The sequence below is a fragment of the Pleurodeles waltl genome, chromosome 2_2, assembly GCF_031143425.1.
Source record: "Pleurodeles waltl isolate 20211129_DDA chromosome 2_2, aPleWal1.hap1.20221129, whole genome shotgun sequence".
In the NCBI taxonomy this organism is placed as follows: domain Eukaryota; kingdom Metazoa; phylum Chordata; class Amphibia; order Caudata; family Salamandridae; genus Pleurodeles; species Pleurodeles waltl.
Window position 1 is genome coordinate 1,120,340,132 of NC_090439.1, and position 22,119 is coordinate 1,120,362,250.

A 22,119-nucleotide genomic window follows, 5' to 3' on the forward strand; every position below is an offset into this window, starting at 1 on the left:
TATCAGACTAGAAAGGAAGATGAGACTGAGAGACAAGGAAAACACATAAACGCAATGTCCTCAGGGACGCCACAGGAAAACAAGACACTGCAGAAGCCGTAGCAGGAATCAGGAACTCCTGTCAAGGTTTCAGGAGTTTAGGCAACTGGAGAAGAAATCAGGAGCATCCAGCTACAGCAGCAGCTGTGGAAGCAAGAGTTTTGAAAGCAGAAGCCAGGCTTAAATCCATCCTCCTAGCTCGCAGCCACAACGGGTGATTGGAATTAGGTTCAGGTGTGAGCAGGCTGCATCGCATTGCAGGTGAGAGCAAACAAAGTCCCTCCTACAGCTCTCAGCCTGAAGAAGTGCACAGAGGCTCCAGGAAGGAAATAGTGAGCCGAAAGAAAATCCGGAGAGGAATATGGATCGGATCTTATTTCGTAATATGATAGGGATTCATGCAAGGGAGCACATGGGCATCCTGGAAGTGGTATGCTAGAGTTCCAACTGTAATAAGATTCACCCACAGTCTCCTCTTGAGCACTCATGCTGGAATAAGGCATACAAGTACAATAATGCATTACTGGTAGATAAGTAAACCCTGTAATGGAAACTGGAGTGGATCTAATTTCCGAAAGGTTTTGAATACTGAAGTTCAGCATGAGTTCCAAACTACCATTCATGATGGCAGCAGGCACATAGAAGGTCCTCCTGCAGCGCCACCCGATGGCAGGATCACAGGATCTTGACAACATCACTTGGCACCACTTAACCAATACATGTATCAATGCAGATCAAACCTTTTTAATACTTTATTAAAGGTGCAGATGCTGGGCATGGACACTTCACCCTTGAAATGCACACTTTCTGCTGTACAGACAGCATGCATTTAAAGGCCGGGAACAATGTTGCTGCACCTTTCCCATTGGGCTGGCCGGTCAGCCCAATGGGAAAGTTGTAATGGGGCGGCTGGTGAAACCGCCAGCACTGTGGCGGTATCCTCTTCAGGAGTTACACAGAGTTTGACAGGTTGACCAATTGCAATTGGAAAATACATAATATATAGCTTGCAATGATAAATAGAAATAAATATTGTCTTCCTCAAGTAGTTCTGAAACTAAATAGGATATGCAAATCTAGCCTGAGTGACATTATGCATGGTGACTTCTCCATGCAGAGAGAGAGAGAGAGAGTGCGTGTGTGCGTTTGGGTGTGCGTGTGTGTATTCACATTTGTCTGCACTAAATGACAGCACTATGGAAAAGGGAGGGATGCATTTGGAGAGCGTGCACAAAGGGCTTCCAACCTTTCGGTAGACTCTTATTTATTCATTCATTCATCTATTCAAAGCAGAATTTCACATAGAGAGTGAGTGAGTATGTATTTATCAACCCAACCTTTTGCAAATGGCATTTCTGTTGACTCTGAGTTTGCCCCACTGAGAAGGAGACCCTCCAGGGTAGACTGCCAATATTGGTTGGCCTTAAAGGCCTTGGAAAAGGTTTGTATTTCACAATAAAGAGAATAGAGACAGGCAGTTGGCTCCAGATCTTCCAGACTAGAACCAAAAAGGCCTTCCTGCCAAGATGGGCCTGTGTTAAGGGCAAAAATGCTTTTAGCAGAGCAATGGTCAACCCATGCAGTCAAGGAGAAGGTACTCATGGAGCCTGGCTTGAATACACTTTATCTTCACTTTGGCTTGTGGACCCCTGAGAGATGTGCAGGAGTGTAAGTGTCTGAATGTTCTAAGATCAAGAAATTAGTAGGGGTTTGCAAAATTTACATAATTTATTTTTGAATAATTAAGCAAATTTTGGGGAATCTTACACAACATTGCAAGTAATTATGTGAAATACTAATCTGGCATTTAATGTTATATTTTATTGCAAATTGCACTCTTGCGCAGAAGATGACACATTTCGCCCTAAAAAATAGCACCAAGTTTGCAAATGTCACAATAATTAATTGTTAATTATCAAATAGTTAATTGATTATCAATTATATAAATTGTGCTTTACTATATTTATTTGAGTTACATTTTATTTGTGGGATGATGGGTTTGCAGGAGTATTGGGCAGGAAGTTTATTAAGTAATAATTAATTTGAAAATAATTCATTGTTAACTAATTAATACGTTTATTTTAAACCTGTAAGTTATGGAATAGTTATTTTTTCTGTTATATTTTAGGTGTGGACTGCTAGGATTGTAGGGGTACAGGGTAGGAGGTTAATTCATTAATAATTGGATAACAAATATTTATAATTGATTTTTTAAAGTAATTATATAAATTGATTATTTGTTTTTAGTTTTTTTGAATATATATATTTTATATTACTATTTATTTATTAAGAGTTTGCTTTTTTTCTACATTGATGGGGTTACTTATATATGTAATATATGTGAAATGTAGTATTTTCCTTACTCTTGCTTAAACCGCAGTAGGACTAGGAAAAGTAATGTCTTTGCAGTTCAACACTTGAACCACTGTTGCCGTGCTTGGAGTGGGAATTGTAAATGTCACCCCTCTGAAATTCAACGCTTTCCCTACTGTTGAACAGACTGGAGTGGGAATAGTAAATGCTACCCCCAAAGTCCAACACTTTCCCTACTATTTCACTATTTGAAGTGGGAATAGTAAATTGTATCCCTCCGAAATCCAAGGCTTTCTCTACTGTTGTACAGACTGGAGTAGGAATGGTAGGTTTTACCTCTTCAAAGTACAACACGTTCCTTACTGTTGCCCTGACTAGAGTGGTAATAGTAAAATTCACCCCTCCTAAATCCAACCATTTCCCTACTGTTGCAAAGACGTGAGTGAGAATAGTACATTTTACCCCCCAAAGTCTAACACTTTCCCTACTATTGCGCTATTTGGAATGGGAGTAGTAAATGACACCCCTCCGAAATTCAATACTTTCCCTATTATTGCACAGACTGGAATGGGAATAGTAAATTAACCCCTCCAAAGTCCAACACTTCCCCTACTGTTGTGTAGACTGAAGTGGGAATAGTAAATTTAAGTCCTCCGAATTCCAACTCTTTCCCTATTATCGTGGTGACTGGAGTAGGAATAGGAAATCTAACCCCTGTGAAGTCCAACACTTTCCCTACTTTTGCATTACCGAGAGTGGGAATAGTATATTTAACATTCTTAGACTCTAATAGTTTTCAAAATAATGGTTGATCGATTTTATAGTATGAATTGTTTAATTTTTGTATAATTTATACTATTTGCTTTTATATTTTAATGTTCATAGTTTTATATTTGTGTTTTCAATTTTAATTTTATGTAGTGTCTACATTAATTATCATTTTTTTAATTGTTAATAATTTTTTTATTCAACTGATTTTATTCTTATGGTTTTATTATTTGTGTGTGTGTGCACGCATAAACACATATATATGTGTGTGTATATATATATATATATATATATATATATATATATATATTCACTGGGAAAAAAACTTAATGTAACATTATAGTTAGGTGTGATAAAAAGATCTGTTTTTGTTTTAAAAAAAAAAACCTTAGTAATTAACTGAAAAAACAAAGACCAAAGGTTAAAGTAACGTTAAAGTTTGGTGAATATGTCAGTAACAACATTAACGTTTTGAGCTAAAAAAACATAAAATCACCAGTTATAGTTAGCAGAGCTAACTATAACATGTGCCCCTGCCATGCACTGTATAACTATAACGTTACTTTAAAGAACCTAAAGAAGTCTATGGAAAAAGCATGGGGATTTTGTGTTTTGGGACCCCCATTTTTTCTCTGCCCCTACTTGACAGATCACCTCAAAACTTTCCATGCACAAACTAGTCAAAGGTAGCACCTCTTTGGAATGCTTCGTGGAGATTCATCAAACAGGGTAAAAACGCTTTTCCTCTGGATCAGCTGACCTAACTATAACTACCCAGTGGCAATATAACATAACATAATTAATAAAAATATTTATTTTACATTTTGTATCTATTTTATTAATATTTTAAATGCAATACTATATATATTTATATATATATGTCTATGTTCACATTAAGACATTGAAAATATGAAACAAATATAATGTATAATATTTTATTAAATATATGTTCATAGTAATTAATTTAAAATCTATAAAATAATGTAATGTAAAATAAATATTTTCATTATGTTGCACTATATCAATATATATGTATATAAATACAAACGTGTTTGTGTGTTTATATAAGTATATATTTATATGTAGTATTAAATATTAGTGGAATATATTTAATTTACATTATATTACATTTATATCTTAAAATATTTAACATATACTACTTTAAGCCCTATATTTTAAAAAAATCTATATTTTGATCTATTTTGTGATGATGTTAGTGTCAACAATATTTTTTGTTTGATATTTTTGTACTTACCGTTATAAGTATAGGGACACAAAATTTTGGGAAGCTATATTTCTGATAAGATATTCGTGTCAAACGATATTGTTTACTTCAATATTGTGTCAGTGATGCAACCTGGAGTGAGCTTTTTCCACTACGTATCCATGAATTTAAGTGGAGGAATGGTAGTTTGGTGAGAGAAAGTAATCAGGTGTGTTGGTTTGTTCCCACACGTTTTGCAACATAGTAGAGAATTCATTCCTAGTAATCAACAGAATGCTAATAAGATCAACATAAACACACGAATGGCCACAGGGGACTGTAGAAGGGACCACAGGAGGCTGTATTAAGGTTCCACAGGACAAGTGAGTCCTAGATCAACCTCTGCCAGATGGTGGCGCTAAGACTTATACGCTGCGTTACTGTTGTACTGTTGTGTTTCCTTTGTTGCAAACTTCATGTCATTTCAGTATATACCATACACATAGACATGTTGCTTTAACAATTCTTGTGTACATTTAACTGTGATGTATTTCTGTTCTGTTGCCCTGGTTTCTGCTGTTGCTCAGTGGGCATTCTACATTGACTACTCAACTGAACTGCAGCATCCACCAGCGGCTTCTGGCGGCACTTCATGGGCAATAAAAAAAAAAATTCTAGCATTCGCGATAAGAATTTTTCAATTCTATTAAGGACACGGAGGCGAGGATTATGCTTCTCTTTCCATGCTTTATTTTAACAGCAGCCAATGAAAATCATGGAAAGTAAAAAACTACATGACCCAACATTAGTCATATCACATGATCAACCATAGAGGAGGAAGCCTATAAAGTGTTGCATCACACCCAGCCACTCCTCTTTCTTTGTTCAAAATTCGCAACAGAAAAGTCAAAGATTAAACTAAATCCTCCAACGAAAAATCCTGAGGACAGATGAACTGACATCCGACTTGACCGGAAGAAGAACGAAATCGCGGCAATCCGCATTACTTCTCATCATTTCCTAGAAAAAACGAAAAGTCCAGGCCATAAAAACTGAATAATACAATAAATATTTATATAGCCATTATTCAAAAAAGGGAGGGAAACACTGAAGTACAGTCATTAACATACAAATCAAATAACATGAAATTTTACAATTATGTATACATATTTTACACAGTGCGGCGGGATAATCCTCGCCTCCATGTCCTTAATAGAATTGAAAAATTCTTATTGCGAATGCTAGAATTTTTTTTATTCTATGTCAGGACCGGAGGCTCAGATTATGCTTGTTCAAAGCTGATTCACCATCACCGATGCTATATCCACAATAGGCTTATAATAAAACGTTTTAAAAGTTGAAGGCGAGGACCAATCCGCTGCCTTTAAAATGTCCTCTAAACGAGAACCCAAGCCTAAAGACTTCGATGCCATAGCTCCTCTGGCCGAATGAGCACCAAATTTAGAAACATCAATACCTGCTTCACTCAGCAACCAACGCATCCACCTAGCGAGAGTGGCTGAGGAAACAGGATGATATGGTGTAGTGCTTTCCTCTTATTTAGTTTCTAAGCACTAACATAACACAACAGAAATGCACTTCTGAGGTCAAAGAAGACTTTTATTGTTGTTATATGAATGACGAATTAGTAGCTTTCAAGTCCGCGTTAATCAAACAAAATATATCAGTTTGCAATATACACAGCAGGTTATATTTATAAGATATTGAATGCAAAGCAAAACAAATACTTCACCGTGTAGGAACTATTTACAGCTACATCTTTCTAAGGTCTGCAAGCTGATGACCCCTGTCAGCCGCGAGAAAGAGTGTCATCTACCCACACGGGATGCTGGCAGCTGGCGCCAAGCTCCAGCACGAGGTCCGGCAGATTCGAATCTGACTCTCTGCAGCCTGTTACATTCGTTACAAAGGTGTGCCCCCTCCTCTCAGACCTGGGAAACTGAGCAAGCCTTTTGAAGACTGGCCAGGTCTCCAAGACTACTCCTGTTCCCAAGCTCAAGGGAAGAGAAACGACGCCCATGTACTCTCTCTTATCAGGTCTAGTCTACTGTGAGAGCAAAACATCTTGGTTCTCTGGTGCAAATACACAGCTTGGAAAAATACAGAACTCCACGTTAAAGGCAATGGGCAGCTAACCTAAATATCAAATGCAATGTCATGTTAAAGGCAATAGGCAGCTAACCTAAATATCAAATGCAATGTCTAGTGTCATGTCAAAGCCAATAGGCATCTAAGCTGAATACAAAATACAATGTCTTATATCATGTCAAAGCCCATAGGCAGCTGAGCTGAATACAAAATGCAATGTATAATATCATGTCAAAGCCAAAAGGCAGCGGAGCTGAATACAAAGTGTAATGTATAATATCATGTCAAAGCCAATAGGCAGTTAAGCTGAATACAAAATGTAATATATGATATCATGTCAAAGCCAATAGGCAGAATATCTAATAGCATGTCAAAGTCAATAGGCAGCTAAATTGAATACATCATGTCAAAGTCAATAGGCATGCAATGTCAAAGCCAATAGGCGGCTAGACTGGATACAGCATGTCAAAGCCAATAGGCAGAATACAGAATGTAATGGCTAATGCAATGTCAAAGCCCATAGGCGGCTCAACTGAATACAGAAAGTAATGGCTAATGCCATGTCAAAGCCAATAGGCAGAATACAGACTAATGCAATGTCAAAGCCCATAGGCGGCTAAACTGAATACAGAAAGTAATGGCTAATGCCATGTCAAAGCCAATAGGCAGAATACAGACTAATGCAATGTCAAAGCCCATAGGCGGCTAAACTGAATACAGAAAGTAATGGCTAATGCCATGTCAAAGCCAATAGGCGGCTAAACTGAACAAAACATACCATGTGCTACTGGTGAACATTGAGCGACTAATATGCGCAGTGGTGAAACACAAAGTCATTGGTCAAAACAACACTTTATCAAATGGCAGGACATTCCGCCCTTTGACCAATGAATTTTTGTTTCACATATCTCTTGTGTCAAACCAAAAACAAAAAACATCAGCACAAAAAAAAAACATTATCAGCAAATCAAATTTCAATGATCAAAGCAATCCCTGTAAAGCAATAGAAGTGAATTAACACATTGATCTCATAACCTTTCACATCAGATACATCTACATAGAAAAGACTGGGCAATTATTTTTTTTTTTCTCTGAATGAGTCTCTAATTCAACAGTGTTAGCAATTTGATGTGGCATGAGTTCTGCTCATGTAAAGAGGCACGGTCCACCTGAAAGGTTTTCTGGAAGGTAAGCAAAAGTCAGAGTTCCAAACGAGAGGCAAAAAAAAAAAAAACACAGCAAACAAGTTGAACTTGAACTGAAGGCGCAGTTTGCGCAAAATGGATCCATGGTGCTGGCACTTTACTCAGCCAGGTTCAGGTTGGGGATTCGGTCCCTTCCCCGACCCCACACGCACACACCGGAAGGGGGACCACACAGCGCACTCAGGGACAGTGGCGAAACGTGGTCGGATCTGCAAAAGAAACAAGTATGACTTTTCTTGCAAATAACATTTTTCATTTAAACTGCACCCTTCCTCTTTCTTTCCCTGTTTTATAATCAGCAGGACGTTTTTGAGGCCCTTTGTTATATTTTCTGCAGGTTCTGGAGGGTCACTTGGGGCTTCAGCCCACACATCAGCACTGAGGTTTTTATCTGCTGCACCACAGCTTCCCTTTTCTTGCACTGTCAGAAGGGCTGGGGCAGACTCATTCTTTACCAAACCTCCATTCACTGCACTTTTGTCAATTTGGGCCATTCTGTCTCCAATTTGTATGAATGAATCAGATTCTTTTCTAGGTATCAGCATAATTTCGATTTTTCCTTGGTAATTTGCAGCAATCACTCTCCCTAAAACCTGATCAATTTGCCATTTCTGTTCTGGTAACTTTCCTCTCCCCAACTGCTCTGTGACTGCTTGCATGACAGATTGCTTTTGTGCGTGCTGCACAGTTTTTATCAAATCTAGGGGAATGTGCATCTCTCTCATCTCTGCCCACCTGTAAGTGGCTTTTTCACATTTCTGGTGCACCCACATAGCCATCCCCACTAAGGCAGAATTCTGGGTGAACACTTCTCTCTCTGCATTTTTCTCATTAACATCTGCAAGGTAATTGAACCAGTTAGGTACAAGCCATGTGGCTAAAACATTATCAAAGAACCAAAAATCAGCGTAAAAATGACACATCTCACGTAGCTCTTGCTTTAAAATCTGACACACATTATACAACTCTGTTCCTTCTACTGTGCCAGAAAGCAACATTTCAGTCAATGAATCATTAGTAAAACAAACATGCTTTTTATCTTCAGTGGACACGAATTCAAATGGTGCATTCAACTTCATTGGTAATTCTTTTATCTGTGGTACTCTAGCCCTGTCTTGCAAGTACCAGATCCATTGTATGATTCTAGCTAGGGGCAGTATTTTCTTCCCTTGTTCTTGAATTACATGTACATCAGTTTTTCCTTCTTGCACTGCGCAGAAACCTAAAGTCTGCATTATTTCATTTGCCAAATCACAAGCGCGCAGCTGCATATTATTTTTCACAGTGACCATGTACAAAAGTCTTAGGATTTCTCTCAAATGAGGGCTATTCTTTTTCCAAAAATCAAACAAGCTAATGAAACTCGGGGTGTCTTGCTCTAAAATCCTTCGTTTTACTTGTGCATTTTGCAACGGTAACTCGTAAATCACATTCTGGTCTCTCTCCTCCTTGTTATCAGTTAAGGAATGCATTTTGGCTGCCAAAAACCCTGGCTCACACGGAAACTCAGTGCAGCTCGGAGCTGTCTTAACCCCCTCATTACTGGAATGGGACAAGAAAGATTCTTCATTTTTATAACTTTCAGCATTATTTTGAATTATTGTATCCTGGCTAATTTGCTCACGTAAATTCCTATTTTCATGTTCCAACTGCCTACATTTCTCCTGCATTTCTCTGTAAGCAGATAAAGGTATACAGACCTTTCTGTCATCATTACTTCCAAAACACACTTTTTCTACATATATACAACGGGAATTATTTCTCAAAACAACATCAGGCATTTTAGCTACACATGCATTTTCTTCTGTAATTCCCCAAACAGAAAACAATTCACAGTTTTTCTTAGCACCATCAGGCAGTTCATCAACACATGTATTCTCAGACATGGTCTGCCGTGCTACTGTGATTCTCCAAACAGAAAACAATTTCTGTAATTCTCCAAACAACAAAAAAACAATTACACTTTTAAAGTGTGCACTTAGAAATCTACTAACTCGTCAAACCCCTTCTTAATCACCTCTTAATGACCGACCCCACTTCTGGTACCAATTGTAGTGCTTTCCTCTTATTTAGTTTCTAAGCACTAACATAACACAACAGAAATGCACTTCTGAGGTCAAAGAAGACTTTTATTGTTGTTATATGAATGACGAATTAGTAGCTTTCAAGTCCGCGTTAATCAAACAAAATATATCAGTTTGCAATATACACAGCAGGTTATATTTATAAGATATTGAATGCAAAGCAAAACAAATACTTCACCGTGTAGGAACTATTTACAGCTACATCTTTCTAAGGTCTGCAAGCTGATGACCCCTGTCAGCCGCGAGAAAGAGTGTCATCTACCCACACGGGATGCTGGCAGCTGGCGCCAAGCTCCAGCACGAGGTCCGGCAGATTCGAATCTGACTCTCTGCAGCCTGTTACATTCGTTACAAAGGTGTGCCCCCTCCTCTCAGACCTGGGAAACTGAGCAAGCCTTTTGGAGACTGGCCAGGTCTCCAAGACTACTCCTGTTCCCAAGCTCAAGGGAAGAGAAACGACGCCCATGTACTCTCTCTTATCAGGTCTAGTCTACTGTGAGAGCAAAACATCTTGGTTCTCTGGTGCAAATACACAGCTTGGAAAAATACAGAACTCCACGTTAAAGGCAATGGGCAGCTAACCTAAATATCAAATGCAATGTCATGTTAAAGGCAATAGGCAGCTAACCTAAATATCAAATGCAATGTCTAGTGTCATGTCAAAGCCAATAGGCATCTAAGCTGAATACAAAATACAATGTCTTATATCATGTCAAAGCCCATAGGCAGCTGAGCTGAATACAAAATGCAATGTATAATATCATGTCAAAGCCAAAAGGCAGCGGAGCTGAATACAAAGTGTAATGTATAATATCATGTCAAAGCCAATAGGCAGTTAAGCTGAATACAAAATGTAATATATGATATCATGTCAAAGCCAATAGGCAGAATATCTAATAGCATGTCAAAGTCAATAGGCAGCTAAATTGAATACATCATGTCAAAGTCAATAGGCATGCAATGTCAAAGCCAATAGGCGGCTAGACTGGATACAGCATGTCAAAGCCAATAGGCAGAATACAGAATGTAATGGCTAATGCAATGTCAAAGCCCATAGGCGGCTCAACTGAATACAGAAAGTAATGGCTAATGCCATGTCAAAGCCAATAGGCAGAATACAGACTAATGCAATGTCAAAGCCCATAGGCGGCTAAACTGAATACAGAAAGTAATGGCTAATGCCATGTCAAAGCCAATAGGCAGAATACAGACTAATGCAATGTCAAAGCCCATAGGCGGCTAAACTGAATACAGAAAGTAATGGCTAATGCCATGTCAAAGCCAATAGGCGGCTAAACTGAACAAAACATACCATGTGCTACTGGTGAACATTGAGCGACTAATATGCGCAGTGGTGAAACACAAAGTCATTGGTCAAAACAACACTTTATCAAATGGCAGGACATATGGTTTAACCAAAGAAATGAGTAATTGACCTCCCATATCAGAACGAAACTCTTCTGTACTCACCTCGTAAGCTTTAAGACACTGCACCACACAAAGCTTGGGATTGTCTCCAAAACAGGGGTAAGATACAAACTTCAAATTGCATTTTGTTCTACGCGAAATGGAAAAAGACACTCCTTCAGGAGAAAACACTCTCCCAGCCAAATCCAGAGCCCTAACATCAGAAACTCTCTTACAAGATATCAAGCACAATAACATGGTGAGTTTAGCTGATAATTGTTTTCTAGACAAAAATCTATTAGCAGGCCAAGATTCTAAAAATCGAAGAACCACATTAACATCCCAAAGGGACGAATAACGGGGACGAGGGGGATTAGCTAACCTAATACCCCTCATTAGTTTGCATACAATAGGAGACTCTCCGATGGGCTTACCCTCCACCGGCACATGACCAGCTGAAATAGCGGATCTATAATTATTAATAGAACGGTAGGCTAACCCAGAAGCTGCTAGAGAGGAAAGAAAATTCAAGACCAGACAGTTGCCTGCTGAAGAAGGATCTGCACTCCTAGCACTACACCAAGCACTCCATCGCTTCCACGCTGAAGCATATCGTTTGTGAGTACTGGAGGACCAGGCACCCGCAACTCCTTCGAAAGTCCTGGGAGGACCCATCTTTCCCTGAAAGACGCCATGCCATCAGGGATAACTTGCCTGACAGGATCAACGGATGCAACAGACCCCGAGGGTCCTGGAGAAGATTCTCTCGGAATGGAAGGAGGAGCGGATGAGCACAACTCAGCTCCATAGCCACCGGAAACCACGCCTGCGACCTCCAAAGAGGTGTCACCAGAACTAAGTCCGCTTGTTGGCGTCTGATCTGGGCCAAGACCCTGGGAATCATCAGGAAGGGAGGAAAGACATAACCTAGTTCCCGAGACCAGTCCTGAAGGAAAGCATCCGTCCTCGATGCCTCTGGATCTGGTCTCCAACTGAAAAAACGTTTCATCTGACGATTGAGTCGAGATGCAAACAGATCTATCGAGAAGGGGCCCCACTTCGCAGAAAGCATTTGGAAAACTCTTGGATGTAACCTCCAATCGCTGAAGTCCCTGAGGTGACGGGAGTTCCAATCGGTCACTAGGTTGCTGGACCCCGGAAGGTATTCCGCCACCACCGAAATCCTGTGTTGAAGGCAAAAATGCCAGAATTCCTTGGCAATCTCCGCCAGAATGCGGGAACGAGTTCCCCCCAACTTGTTGACATATCTCACTGCTGAGATATTGTCCATGCGAAGCAAAATACAACAATTCGTCTTGACGGGGGAAAGACTCTTGATCGCAAAGGAGCCTGCTAAAAGTTCCAGGCAATTTATGTGGAGATTCAACTCCGAGTTGGACCATCTGCCTCCCGTGGAAACTGGTCCGCACCGGGCTCCCCAGCCCCAACGACTGGCGTCGGACTCTATCACTACATCTGGGAGAGAGCTGAATATGGCTCTGCCGTTCAAGGCTTCCATATGCTCGAGCCACCAAAGCATCTCCGCCCTGGCTTCCTCTGACAGGGGAATCTGGTCTGCATACCGAAGCCCTTTCTGGAGGTGAGATATCTTCAAACGTTGAAGGGCTCGGTAGTGCAATGGACCCGGGAAGATCGCCTGAATCGAAGAAGAGAGCAGGCCCACCATGCGAGCAATCGCTCTCAAGGAAACAGTCTGTTTGGATAATAGACACCTCAATTCTCTCTTGATTGAACGTATCTTCCCTGATGGAAGAATCAGAAGGGACTGCAGCGAGTCTATCTGGAAACCCAGAAAGTCTATACGACGAGAGGGAAACAGAACCGATTTTTGAGCATTTATTATAAAACCCAGATCTTGCAGTAGAGACACTGCCCATTCAAGGTGATTTGACAAGAGATCTCGATCCTGGGCCATGATAAGAATGTCGTCTAGGTAAACAATTAACCTGACCCCTCGAGAACGAAGGAATTCCACTACTGGACGCACAACCTTTGTGAAACACCAAGGGGCGGAGGAGAGACCAAAAGGGAGAACCTTGTACTCGTAAAAGTCCATCTCCCAACAAAACTGAAGAAACCTCCGATGGGGAGGAAATATCGGAATTGTCAAGTAAGCGTCCTTTAGATCCAGTCGGACTAACCAGTCTCCTTCTTGGAGAACATCCCTCAGTAAATGGATACCCTCCATTTTGAAATGGCGGTATAGTAAGAAACCGTTGAAGTCTTTTAAGTTGAGAACTAGGCGCGAGCTGCCCCCTTTCTTGTCTACGAGAAATACTGGACTGACAAAACCTGACGGATGATGGGGAACTCTGATAATGGCACCTTTATTGAGAAGAGACAAAATTTCCGCGGAAATAAGACTGTGTTCTTGAAGGGAAAAAAGTCCCTGCCTGGGAAGGCATACCTGATAAGGGGATTCGTAAAATTCCAGCTTGAACCCCTGAACGGTCTCTAGGACCCAAGCATCCGAAGAAATCAGACGCCAATTCCCCAAAATTTTTTGAGTTCTGCCCCCCAAAATCACATTTGAATTCAAGACCAAGCTCACCTGTGGCTCCCGACTCCTGGGAGAAAGATTGTTGACCTTTGGCTCTCCCTCTGCGGAATCTGCCTCGGCCGTACCTAGGCCTTGATGGGTAGAAGGTAGCTGTGGAGGGATCGTATCCCTGATAACCTCCTTTTCCTTGTTGAAAGGAACCACAATGGGTGCCTTGCTGATTGAAGCGGCCGAAAGCACGCCCTCTGTAGCGTCCGGCCCCTCGAAAAAGTGGACGTAGCACTCTCCGGATGGATCCTTGTGCTTTGTCCAGACTGGCATAGGTGGATACAAATTTAGATAGTTCCTTCATGAAAGGCGAACCAAAAAGTAAACCCTGTGCCACGGGTCCTGATTCTGAAACAGCAAGATCTGCTAGCTTGGGATCCAATTTCATCAAAACCGACCTGCGTCGTTCAGACGAAATGGCGCAATTAGCATTGTCCAAGAAGCATAGAGCTCTCTGAGCCCAGCCTACCAAAATATCCGGGTTAATAGGATCACCCGATTCCTTGGCCTGAAAGGCTATTTCGAGGATCTTGGTTAGTGGACCAGAAACGTCTAAGAGTTTATCTTGGCAGCCACGCCATGCGCGATCAATACCCTTCTTGGGGTCTTTAGCAGATTTTTTGAGAAAAGTTACTAGGGTAGGATCTAACTCCGGAGTCTCTGTAACTTTGGATGGAAAATCTGGTCTTGGACACTCTGATCTTAATCTCGAGCGAATATCTTTATCAAAGCCATGTCTGATATGGGCCTCGACATAACCCGCCACCTCAGGTGGCGGTAGCCAAAGTGAGGATCTGGGGTGAACAATGTCTTCTGGTTCGAAAGTTAACACCTTAGGGGTGGGAGCCTCCTGGTGATGGACTTTCTTCTTACGTTTACGAGGAGGCGCGTCCTCCTGTTCTGAGGAGGGCTCCGAGGAAGATGATGAGGTTGGAACCTCCTTACCCTTTTTATGCGAGCCCGCATTGTAATCATGCTCTTTAGCCATCTTCCTTATCAGGGATTGGAAATCTGCAGCATGAGGGTTGGAAAGTTGCTTTTCGGGTTGCGGAATAGCCGCAAATGAGGGATCCTCCAAGGTAGAAGCGCTCCCTGGCGCTGCCCAAACCTGTTGTTCTACTAGGCCCAAGAGGTGATGTTTGAAGGGCTGAATGGCCTGAACTAAGGCCTGATTAACTGAGTGACGCACATCTGCGTCAAACGCATAAACTAAGTCCTGGTCAAAAGAGCCAGCAGTATCATCCATGTAGTACAGTTCCTCTGCTGGGTCATCATAGCCAGCCATACTGAATTGCAGCAGATATAAGCTCCAGAGGAGCAGTCAAAAATAAAATAGTAACAACAGGAAAAAACAAATCAGGACAGTAATCACAAAAAGTCTTTAAGATGTGGAGGGAGTTGTCCTGAAGGGTTAAAACCCTTAAGCCAGGCCCAGCCTGAATCAAAATTGTTCCAACCCCAGTGTCCCAGCACTGGGGCGTAAAAGGAGCTGAGCCGGTGTAGGAATTTCTCAGAGGGACTTAAACGCGATGTAAGATGCTTAGGGGAAGAGAGGTAACACCTCTGAATAAGTTTCCCAACTCTGGGAAAGCTTTCTGCGCAGAAGCGACGATTATTCTCGAGGCAGTGCCTCTTAAATGCCCCCTAGGTAATAAAAGGGGAAAAAACTGGGCCGCGCTCCGATCGAGCGTTACAGTCCAACCCAGGAGAAAAAACGAATAAATATGCCCAGCGCTCCGAGCGAGCGCGGGAATTAGGTAATAAACGCTCCGACCGAGCGTGAGGAAAAAGTAGAAGTGATGGCCCAACCGAAGCGCTCCGCTTGCAGCAGAGGCGGAGGTTCGGTAAGCAGGAATGAAGCCGGCTTCACACGCGCGTCCAATACACACGCGGTGGAGCCGAAAACAGGGAGATAACGCGGGTCATAAAACGCGCTCACGCTGAGCGCCGATCGTAAAACGAAGGAAAGGAAAGGGGAAGAAAAACCTCACCGGCTTGTCGATGGACTGCGCTGGAAGCGCGAGACCACGCTCCCTGCTCCCACTCCACTAGACTTGTAAGAGTTCCAAGAGACGCTTAATGAGGGAGGGGAAAAGCCCGCTCCAACGTCATTTAAAAAACACAATACAGTTAAGCAAATAGATAAATCACACTTATCTGGCTGCGAAGCAGCAAAGAAAGAGGAGTGGCTGGGTGTGATGCAACACTTTATAGGCTTCCTCCTCTATGGTTGATCATGTGATACGACTAATGTTGGGTCATGTAGTTTTTTACTTTCCATGATTTTCATTGGCTGCTGTTAAAATAAAGCATGGAAAGAGAATTTATTTGGATGTTATTCTCTTGAGGAAATAAACTCTCCTTATCCATATCAGTGGTTTCCGGAGCTTTATTCACCAAGGATACCGCGTATTTTGGCTATGAGGAGAAAACGTAATGCTTTTGCCCACCAAGGGTCTTACTTCATGTTTTATCTCACAGCAGGAATGTGGTTATACGAATAATTGTACAATATTTGTTCACATTGGCTCCAACTCCGTGGACAGCTTTCAACAAGAGAGGTAAAGCAAGTGCATATTTGCTTGTACTTCAAAAGACACGCCTACTAATTTAAAAGACGTGCTTACTTGTTTATTTCAACGACTTCAACGCTCACTCTTCAGCGAGTGTCCTCGCTGTTTTCACGCCCTCAGAATCTCCCTGCTACGTTATCTTGCAAAGAATTCTGGGGCGAGCATTCTTTAGTCATTGCGTCTAGTACGCATGGCCTTATCACGTCTTGTACACGTATTGAAGAGAATTATAGGGGGGGGGGTTAGGCAGCATTGCGTCTTCATACGTGCATCCGAGCACTTTTGGCAGCAGTATCTACATTATTGTTTAAATATTTTAACGAGAACATTGCATCACGAAGGTGCCTCAGCGTCTTCAGTAAAGCCGTGAGAAGCAAAATTTCAAATATAAAAAAAAATCATTGTTACTTCTAAGTAAATTATTTAGCTTTTGACTTTATGTTCATTTACTTTAATGGTGTGACATTTTTCTTTGTTTCTGTTTTTACTATTAACGTTTGACATTAATATGGCAAATAGACTGCATCCTATTCAAATTAACCCCTTTTTACAAAATCCTGGAAAACCATCAATTAAATGGCAGCAGTGGTACAGTGTCACTGTTGCTACGGTTGGAAAAAACTACTCCAATGAAAGAAAAAAAGTGTTCTTTTTTGGTCTTTTTGGTGATGCTGGACATGTGATTTTTGGGATTTACCAGAATTTGAGAGTCCTACAGGGGACTCTGTACCACGGAATGTGTATATTGAAGCGGTCAAAAGATTGGAAAAAAGGTTTTTGTGAACAACCAAACATTATGACTGAAAAACATAGCTTCTTTCACAGGAAACAACTGGTTGAGGAAACTATTGAGGAGTGTTAGAAATGGGGTTTTTGGTTGGCAGTCAGGTTACCCTCTGTCCAAGCAAGAACCCTCACTCTAGTCAGGGTAAGTCACACACAATCCAAGATTATCCTGTGCCCACCCTCTGGTAGCTTGGCACGAGCAGTCAGGCTTAACTTAGAAGGCAATGTGTAAAGTATTTGTGCAATAAATCATACAATACTACCATATAGCACCACAAAAATACACCACACAGTTTAGAAAAATATATAATATTTATCAGGATAATTGTAGGTCAAAACGAATAAAGTTGCAATGTGAATTTGTAAAGATATCACTGAAAAGTGATATAAAGTGTCTTAAGTCTTTAAAAAGCAAACAAAGTCTCTTTCAAGCACAAAGTACCTGGTTTGGAGTGGAAAACCTCCGCAAAGGGCCGCAGAAGAAGAGATACGTGGAAAAATAGTGTGTGAGTTGATTTCTCCCCAGCACACACGGACTTGCGTCGTTATTTTTCACGCGGGGAAGTCGTGCGTCGTTTTCCGGCGCGCGGACAGTCTCTTTCTATGGGTCGCGGGGATTACCAGATGTCCCGGGTCTGTGCGTGGATTCTCCTGCTTGTTTTCCGGCTGCACGTCGTTCCGCGGGGCTGTGCGTCGAAGTTTCGCTCACACGGCAGGCGTCGTGTCGATTTCTCCTCTGGAAGTCGGGCGGCGTTGTCCTTGCGAAGCCATGCGTCGAAGTTCCGGTCGTCCCAAAGGCGTCGCGTCGATCAGCGTCGGTGTGCGGCATTTTTCTCGCCGCGGAACAAGCTGTGCGTCGAAAATTTCGGCGCACGAAGCGTCCAAGTGAAAAAGAGAAGTCTTTTTGGTCCTGAGACTTCAGGGAACAGGAGGCAAGCTCTATCCAAGCCCTTGGAGAGCACTTTCACAGCCAGACAAGAGTTCAGCAAGGCAGCAGGCCAACAGCAAGGCAGCAGTCCTTTGTAGAAAGCAGACAGGTGAGTCCTTTGAGCAGCCAGGCAGTTCTTCTTGGCAGGATGTAGTTTCTGGTTCAGGTTTCTTCTCCAGCAAGTGTCTGATGAGGTAGGGCAGATGCCCTGTTTTATACCCAAATGTGCCTTTGAAGTGGGGGAGACTTCAAAGAGTGTCTAAGAAGTGCACCAGGTCCCCTTTCAGTTCAATCCTGTCTGCCAGGGTCCCAGTAGGGGGTGTGGCAGTCCTTTGTGTGAGGGCAGGCCCTCCACCCTCCCAGCCCAGGAAGACCCATTCAAAATGCAGATGCATGCAAGTGAGGCTGAGTACCCTGTGTTTGGGGTGTGTCTGAGTGAATGCACAAGGAGCTGTCAACCAAGCCCAGCCAGACGTGGATTGTAAGGCACAGAAAGATTTAAATGCAAAGAAATGCTCACTTTCTAAAAGTGGCATTTCTAGAATAGTAATATTAAATCCGACTTCACCAGTCAGCAGGATTTTGTATTACCATTCTGGCCATACTAAATATGACCTCCCTGCTCCTTTCAGATCAGCAGCGGCCACTTCAACAATGTATGAGGGCAGCCCCAATGTTAGCCTATGAAGGGAGCAGGCCTCACAGTAGTGTAAAAACGAATTGAGGAGTTTTACACTACCAGGGCATATAACTACACAGGTACATGTCCTGCCTTTTACCTACACAGCACCCTGCTCTAGGGGTTACCTAGGGCACACATTAGGGGTGACTTATATGTAGAAAAAGGGGAGTTCTAGGCTTGGCAAGTACTTTTAAATGCCAAGTCGAAGTGGCAGTGAAACTGCACACACAGGCCTTGCAATGGCAAGCCTGAGACAAGGTTAAGGGGGATACTTAAGTGGGTGGCACAACCAGTGCTGCAGGTCCACTAGTAGCATTTAATCTACAGGCCCTAGGCACATATAGTGCACATTACTAGGGACTTATAAGTAAATTAAATAGTCCAATCAGGTATGATCCAAAGTTACCATGTTTAAAAAGGGAGAGAGCATATGCAATTTAGCACTGGTTAGCAGTGGTAAAGTGCGCAGAGTCTAAAAGCCAGCAAAACAGGGTCCAAAAAGTGGAGGGAGGCAGGCAAAAAGTTTAGGGGTGACCACCCTAAGGCATGTCAGGTCTAACAAGGAGTATATCTCAAACTTACATATACTAGCATCTAAGTGCAAACTCAGGGGACATTTGAACACATTTTGTCTTCAACTGCTACAAGTAAAAAAATACAAGAAAGTTTACTTGCTTGCAGCAATTCAACGTTGAGTGATGTCCTTGAAATAGCGAAAAGTATAGAATGTTCTACTATGTCTACCAAAGCAATTTCCGGTACTTAATTTAGCAATGATACAATTTGTGCAGATATAAACAAAAGCTGGCAATAGGACAATTACAAAGAAAGTTATAATGCAGGAAGTTCAAAAAAACGTATATATGTTATGGATGTGGGTCTAAGCAACATTTTGGAAATTAGCCAAATTGTTCAGCAATTAACAAGAAACATTGGACATTTTCAAGTGGTGTGTAAGTCTACAAACAGGCCAAGTGGTATGCCAATTAGAGTCAAGGCAGTTAAATGTACACACAATAACCTTCAAGGGGACACGATTAATACTCTTGTGCTAACGATTAATGATAATATTAATTCTTCTTCTTTCAGGGCTTCACTGTAAAGAAAAGCAGACCTCTTGATTTATAAAGAGTTTATTTATTAAACTCAAGATAACAGGCAATACAGCTGGACCCCAAGTGCGACGCTCCAAACAGCCTTTCATCTCATTCTATCATTCAAAGGAACTTTCACCGAGGTTCCATGCATTCAACAAAATACAGCATCCACTTAAAGTCCTACGGAGTAATAAATATATAGTTAGGCTACAACACACTGAGTATTGCACAAATAGGTAAAGTAAGTGTAGAAGTAATGGCTGACTCAGGCTCACCCATTTCAATACTATCTGATGTTACATTTTAAGCAAAAAAAATCAATAGGATTTTGAAAGAAACTGATGTTCATCCAAAATCATTCGGGGGCCAGGACATAGAAATGTTGGGTTGCTTCAAGAATAAGTTGAATGTGTGGAGATGGAACATTTTAACCAAGATATGTCGCTATGAAAGAAAGTGATATTGTGGGTTGGCGTGATTTAGGAAGGATGGGCATTATTCTCAGACCAGGTAGTGACCAATCCATTGTTTTAGGTGAAATGCCTGTGGCATCCACTGAGAATGATAAATCTGTAAATGAGATCAACAGCATTATTGATAAGTATTCTAATTATTTTGTTGCAAAAGAAAGTTGGTTGTGTCAAAGGAGTTATCCATGATATTAAATTAAAACATAATGCTATGCCTGTGAGCATAACGTCAGGGCACGCAGTGTTAGAGATGAATTAAAAACACTGTTGGATGAGATATGTATGGATGGCATCATAACACCCAATGATTCTTCTGAATGGGTTTCAGCAATACTTTTAGCTAAAGAAAAGAATGGAAAGTTGTGTCTCTGTACTGGCTTATGTTCCCTTAATAACAACATTGTGGATTGTTATCCATTGCCTGGAATACAGGAGATGCTCAGGAGAGGGACAACTTACTTTTCAATCATTGATTAAAAGTCAGCCTTTCATCAAGTGTGGTTGTAATAATGTTCAGAAGAATTTACAACATTTGTCACATGCTTTGGCACCTTTAAATTTCTGAGGTACACATTTGGATTAGCTTCTGCAGCCACTGTGTTTCAGAAGTTAATGGACTTGTTATTTGAAGGTGTCAAAGGTGTACAAGCATTTCGGGATGACATTCTCGTATATGAAAAGAGTGTTGCTGAACACAATGCCATCTTGGAAATTGTTTTGTGTATTTTGAGTGACAAGGTTTCTTGTTAAAGAACTAGATTATTTGGGGCACATCAATACTGCAGAGGGCATAAAACCTGAGCATGGGCAGTGGAAAAATGTAAGTCGTATTTGTGGAGACATGACTTTGATTTGATCACTGATCACAAACCACTCATTTATCTCATGAGTGGTAATGGAACCGGAACAGCTTCAGCCAGACTGGTAAGCTTGTTGTCTAAATTACAAGAAAACAATTTCAGGATAAAGTATATACCTGGCGGAAGGAATTACAGTTAGACACTTTGCTCATATGCCTGTCAAGAGTGAAACTGAGATTTATCAAGAACAGGAGTGTGTGGGATCAGCCATTGATGCAGCTGAATATTCTGGAGGACGTATCAGGGAAAGGAGTGGGTATGTCATCCTGAGGAGGATACAGTGCTTTCTCATGTCAAACAACACATTCTAAAAGGTTGCCACCCGTAAGGAATTTGGATAAGAGTCTGGTTCAATTTGAGCAAGTCTCAGCTGAACTACCAATAAAGAATGGTTTAGTACCCAGACAAGGTTTATTTATACCACCTGAAAAGTTAAACAACAAATTAATTTGTTTTGCTCATGAGGGCCATTCGGTCATATATGGCACAAAAAAAATACTAAGAAAATACTATTGGTGCAGGGGATGGAGACACATGTTAAACAATTTATAAACTGGAGACTCATGTTAAACAATTTATAAACAAGTGTCCTTGTTTCTGATAAACATTAGAAACTTACAAACTGTAAAACAGCAGTCAAGAAATAATAATATTTTTTTCAAGAAGGGCAGCTCTGGTTGTGAATCTTGATCTAAGCACACACGTTCGTGATTAATCCGGGAGTTACTTAAACACTCCTCACTCTATAACAGGATTTTGAGCTTTTTTGGTTGAAAGGAGAAGCAAGAACCAACCTCGCTGCATGCTGGGAAGGTCTTGAGCTCCATCATTCATTTGATAGAAAACTGAGGGATTATTCTGTGTGATTTGTGTCAGAGAAAACGTTGCACATAAATATGAAACAATAGAATAATTCTCAGACACATCTCAGAAAAAAGACTTCTAAAAACTTTGACATAAGGAAATGGGTGTTGATGAAAAAACCTGTGAAGGCTGTTAAAGGTGAATCAAAGTTTTCCGACTGC

At 41.3% G+C, this 22,119-nt stretch overlaps 1 protein-coding gene across 1 annotated transcript; it reads right to left on the minus strand.

The window, feature by feature from the left end:
- Window positions 1-5,969: 5,969 nt before the first annotated feature.
- LOC138282910 (uncharacterized) lies at window positions 5,970-9,890 on the minus strand. Its single transcript, XM_069220932.1, has 2 exons — window positions 8,374-9,890; window positions 5,970-7,847 (listed from the first exon to the last, which is right to left on the minus strand). Exons 1-2 carry the CDS (start codon window positions 9,522-9,524, stop codon window positions 7,736-7,738), a joined length of 1,263 nt encoding a protein of 420 aa, XP_069077033.1. The 5' UTR covers window positions 9,525-9,890; the 3' UTR covers window positions 5,970-7,735.
- Between the last annotated feature and the right edge of the window lie 12,229 nt (window positions 9,891-22,119).

Coding starts and splice junctions, on each gene's coding strand:
- LOC138282910 (XM_069220932.1), bottom strand. CDS start 9,524: ATGTCTGAGAATACATGTGTTGATGAACTGCCTGATGGTGCTAAGAAA. Junction 7,848..8,373: donor TGTGAAAAAGCCACTTACAG/GTGGGCAGAGAT, acceptor TTTCTTTTGCAG/ATCCGACCACGTTTCGCCAC.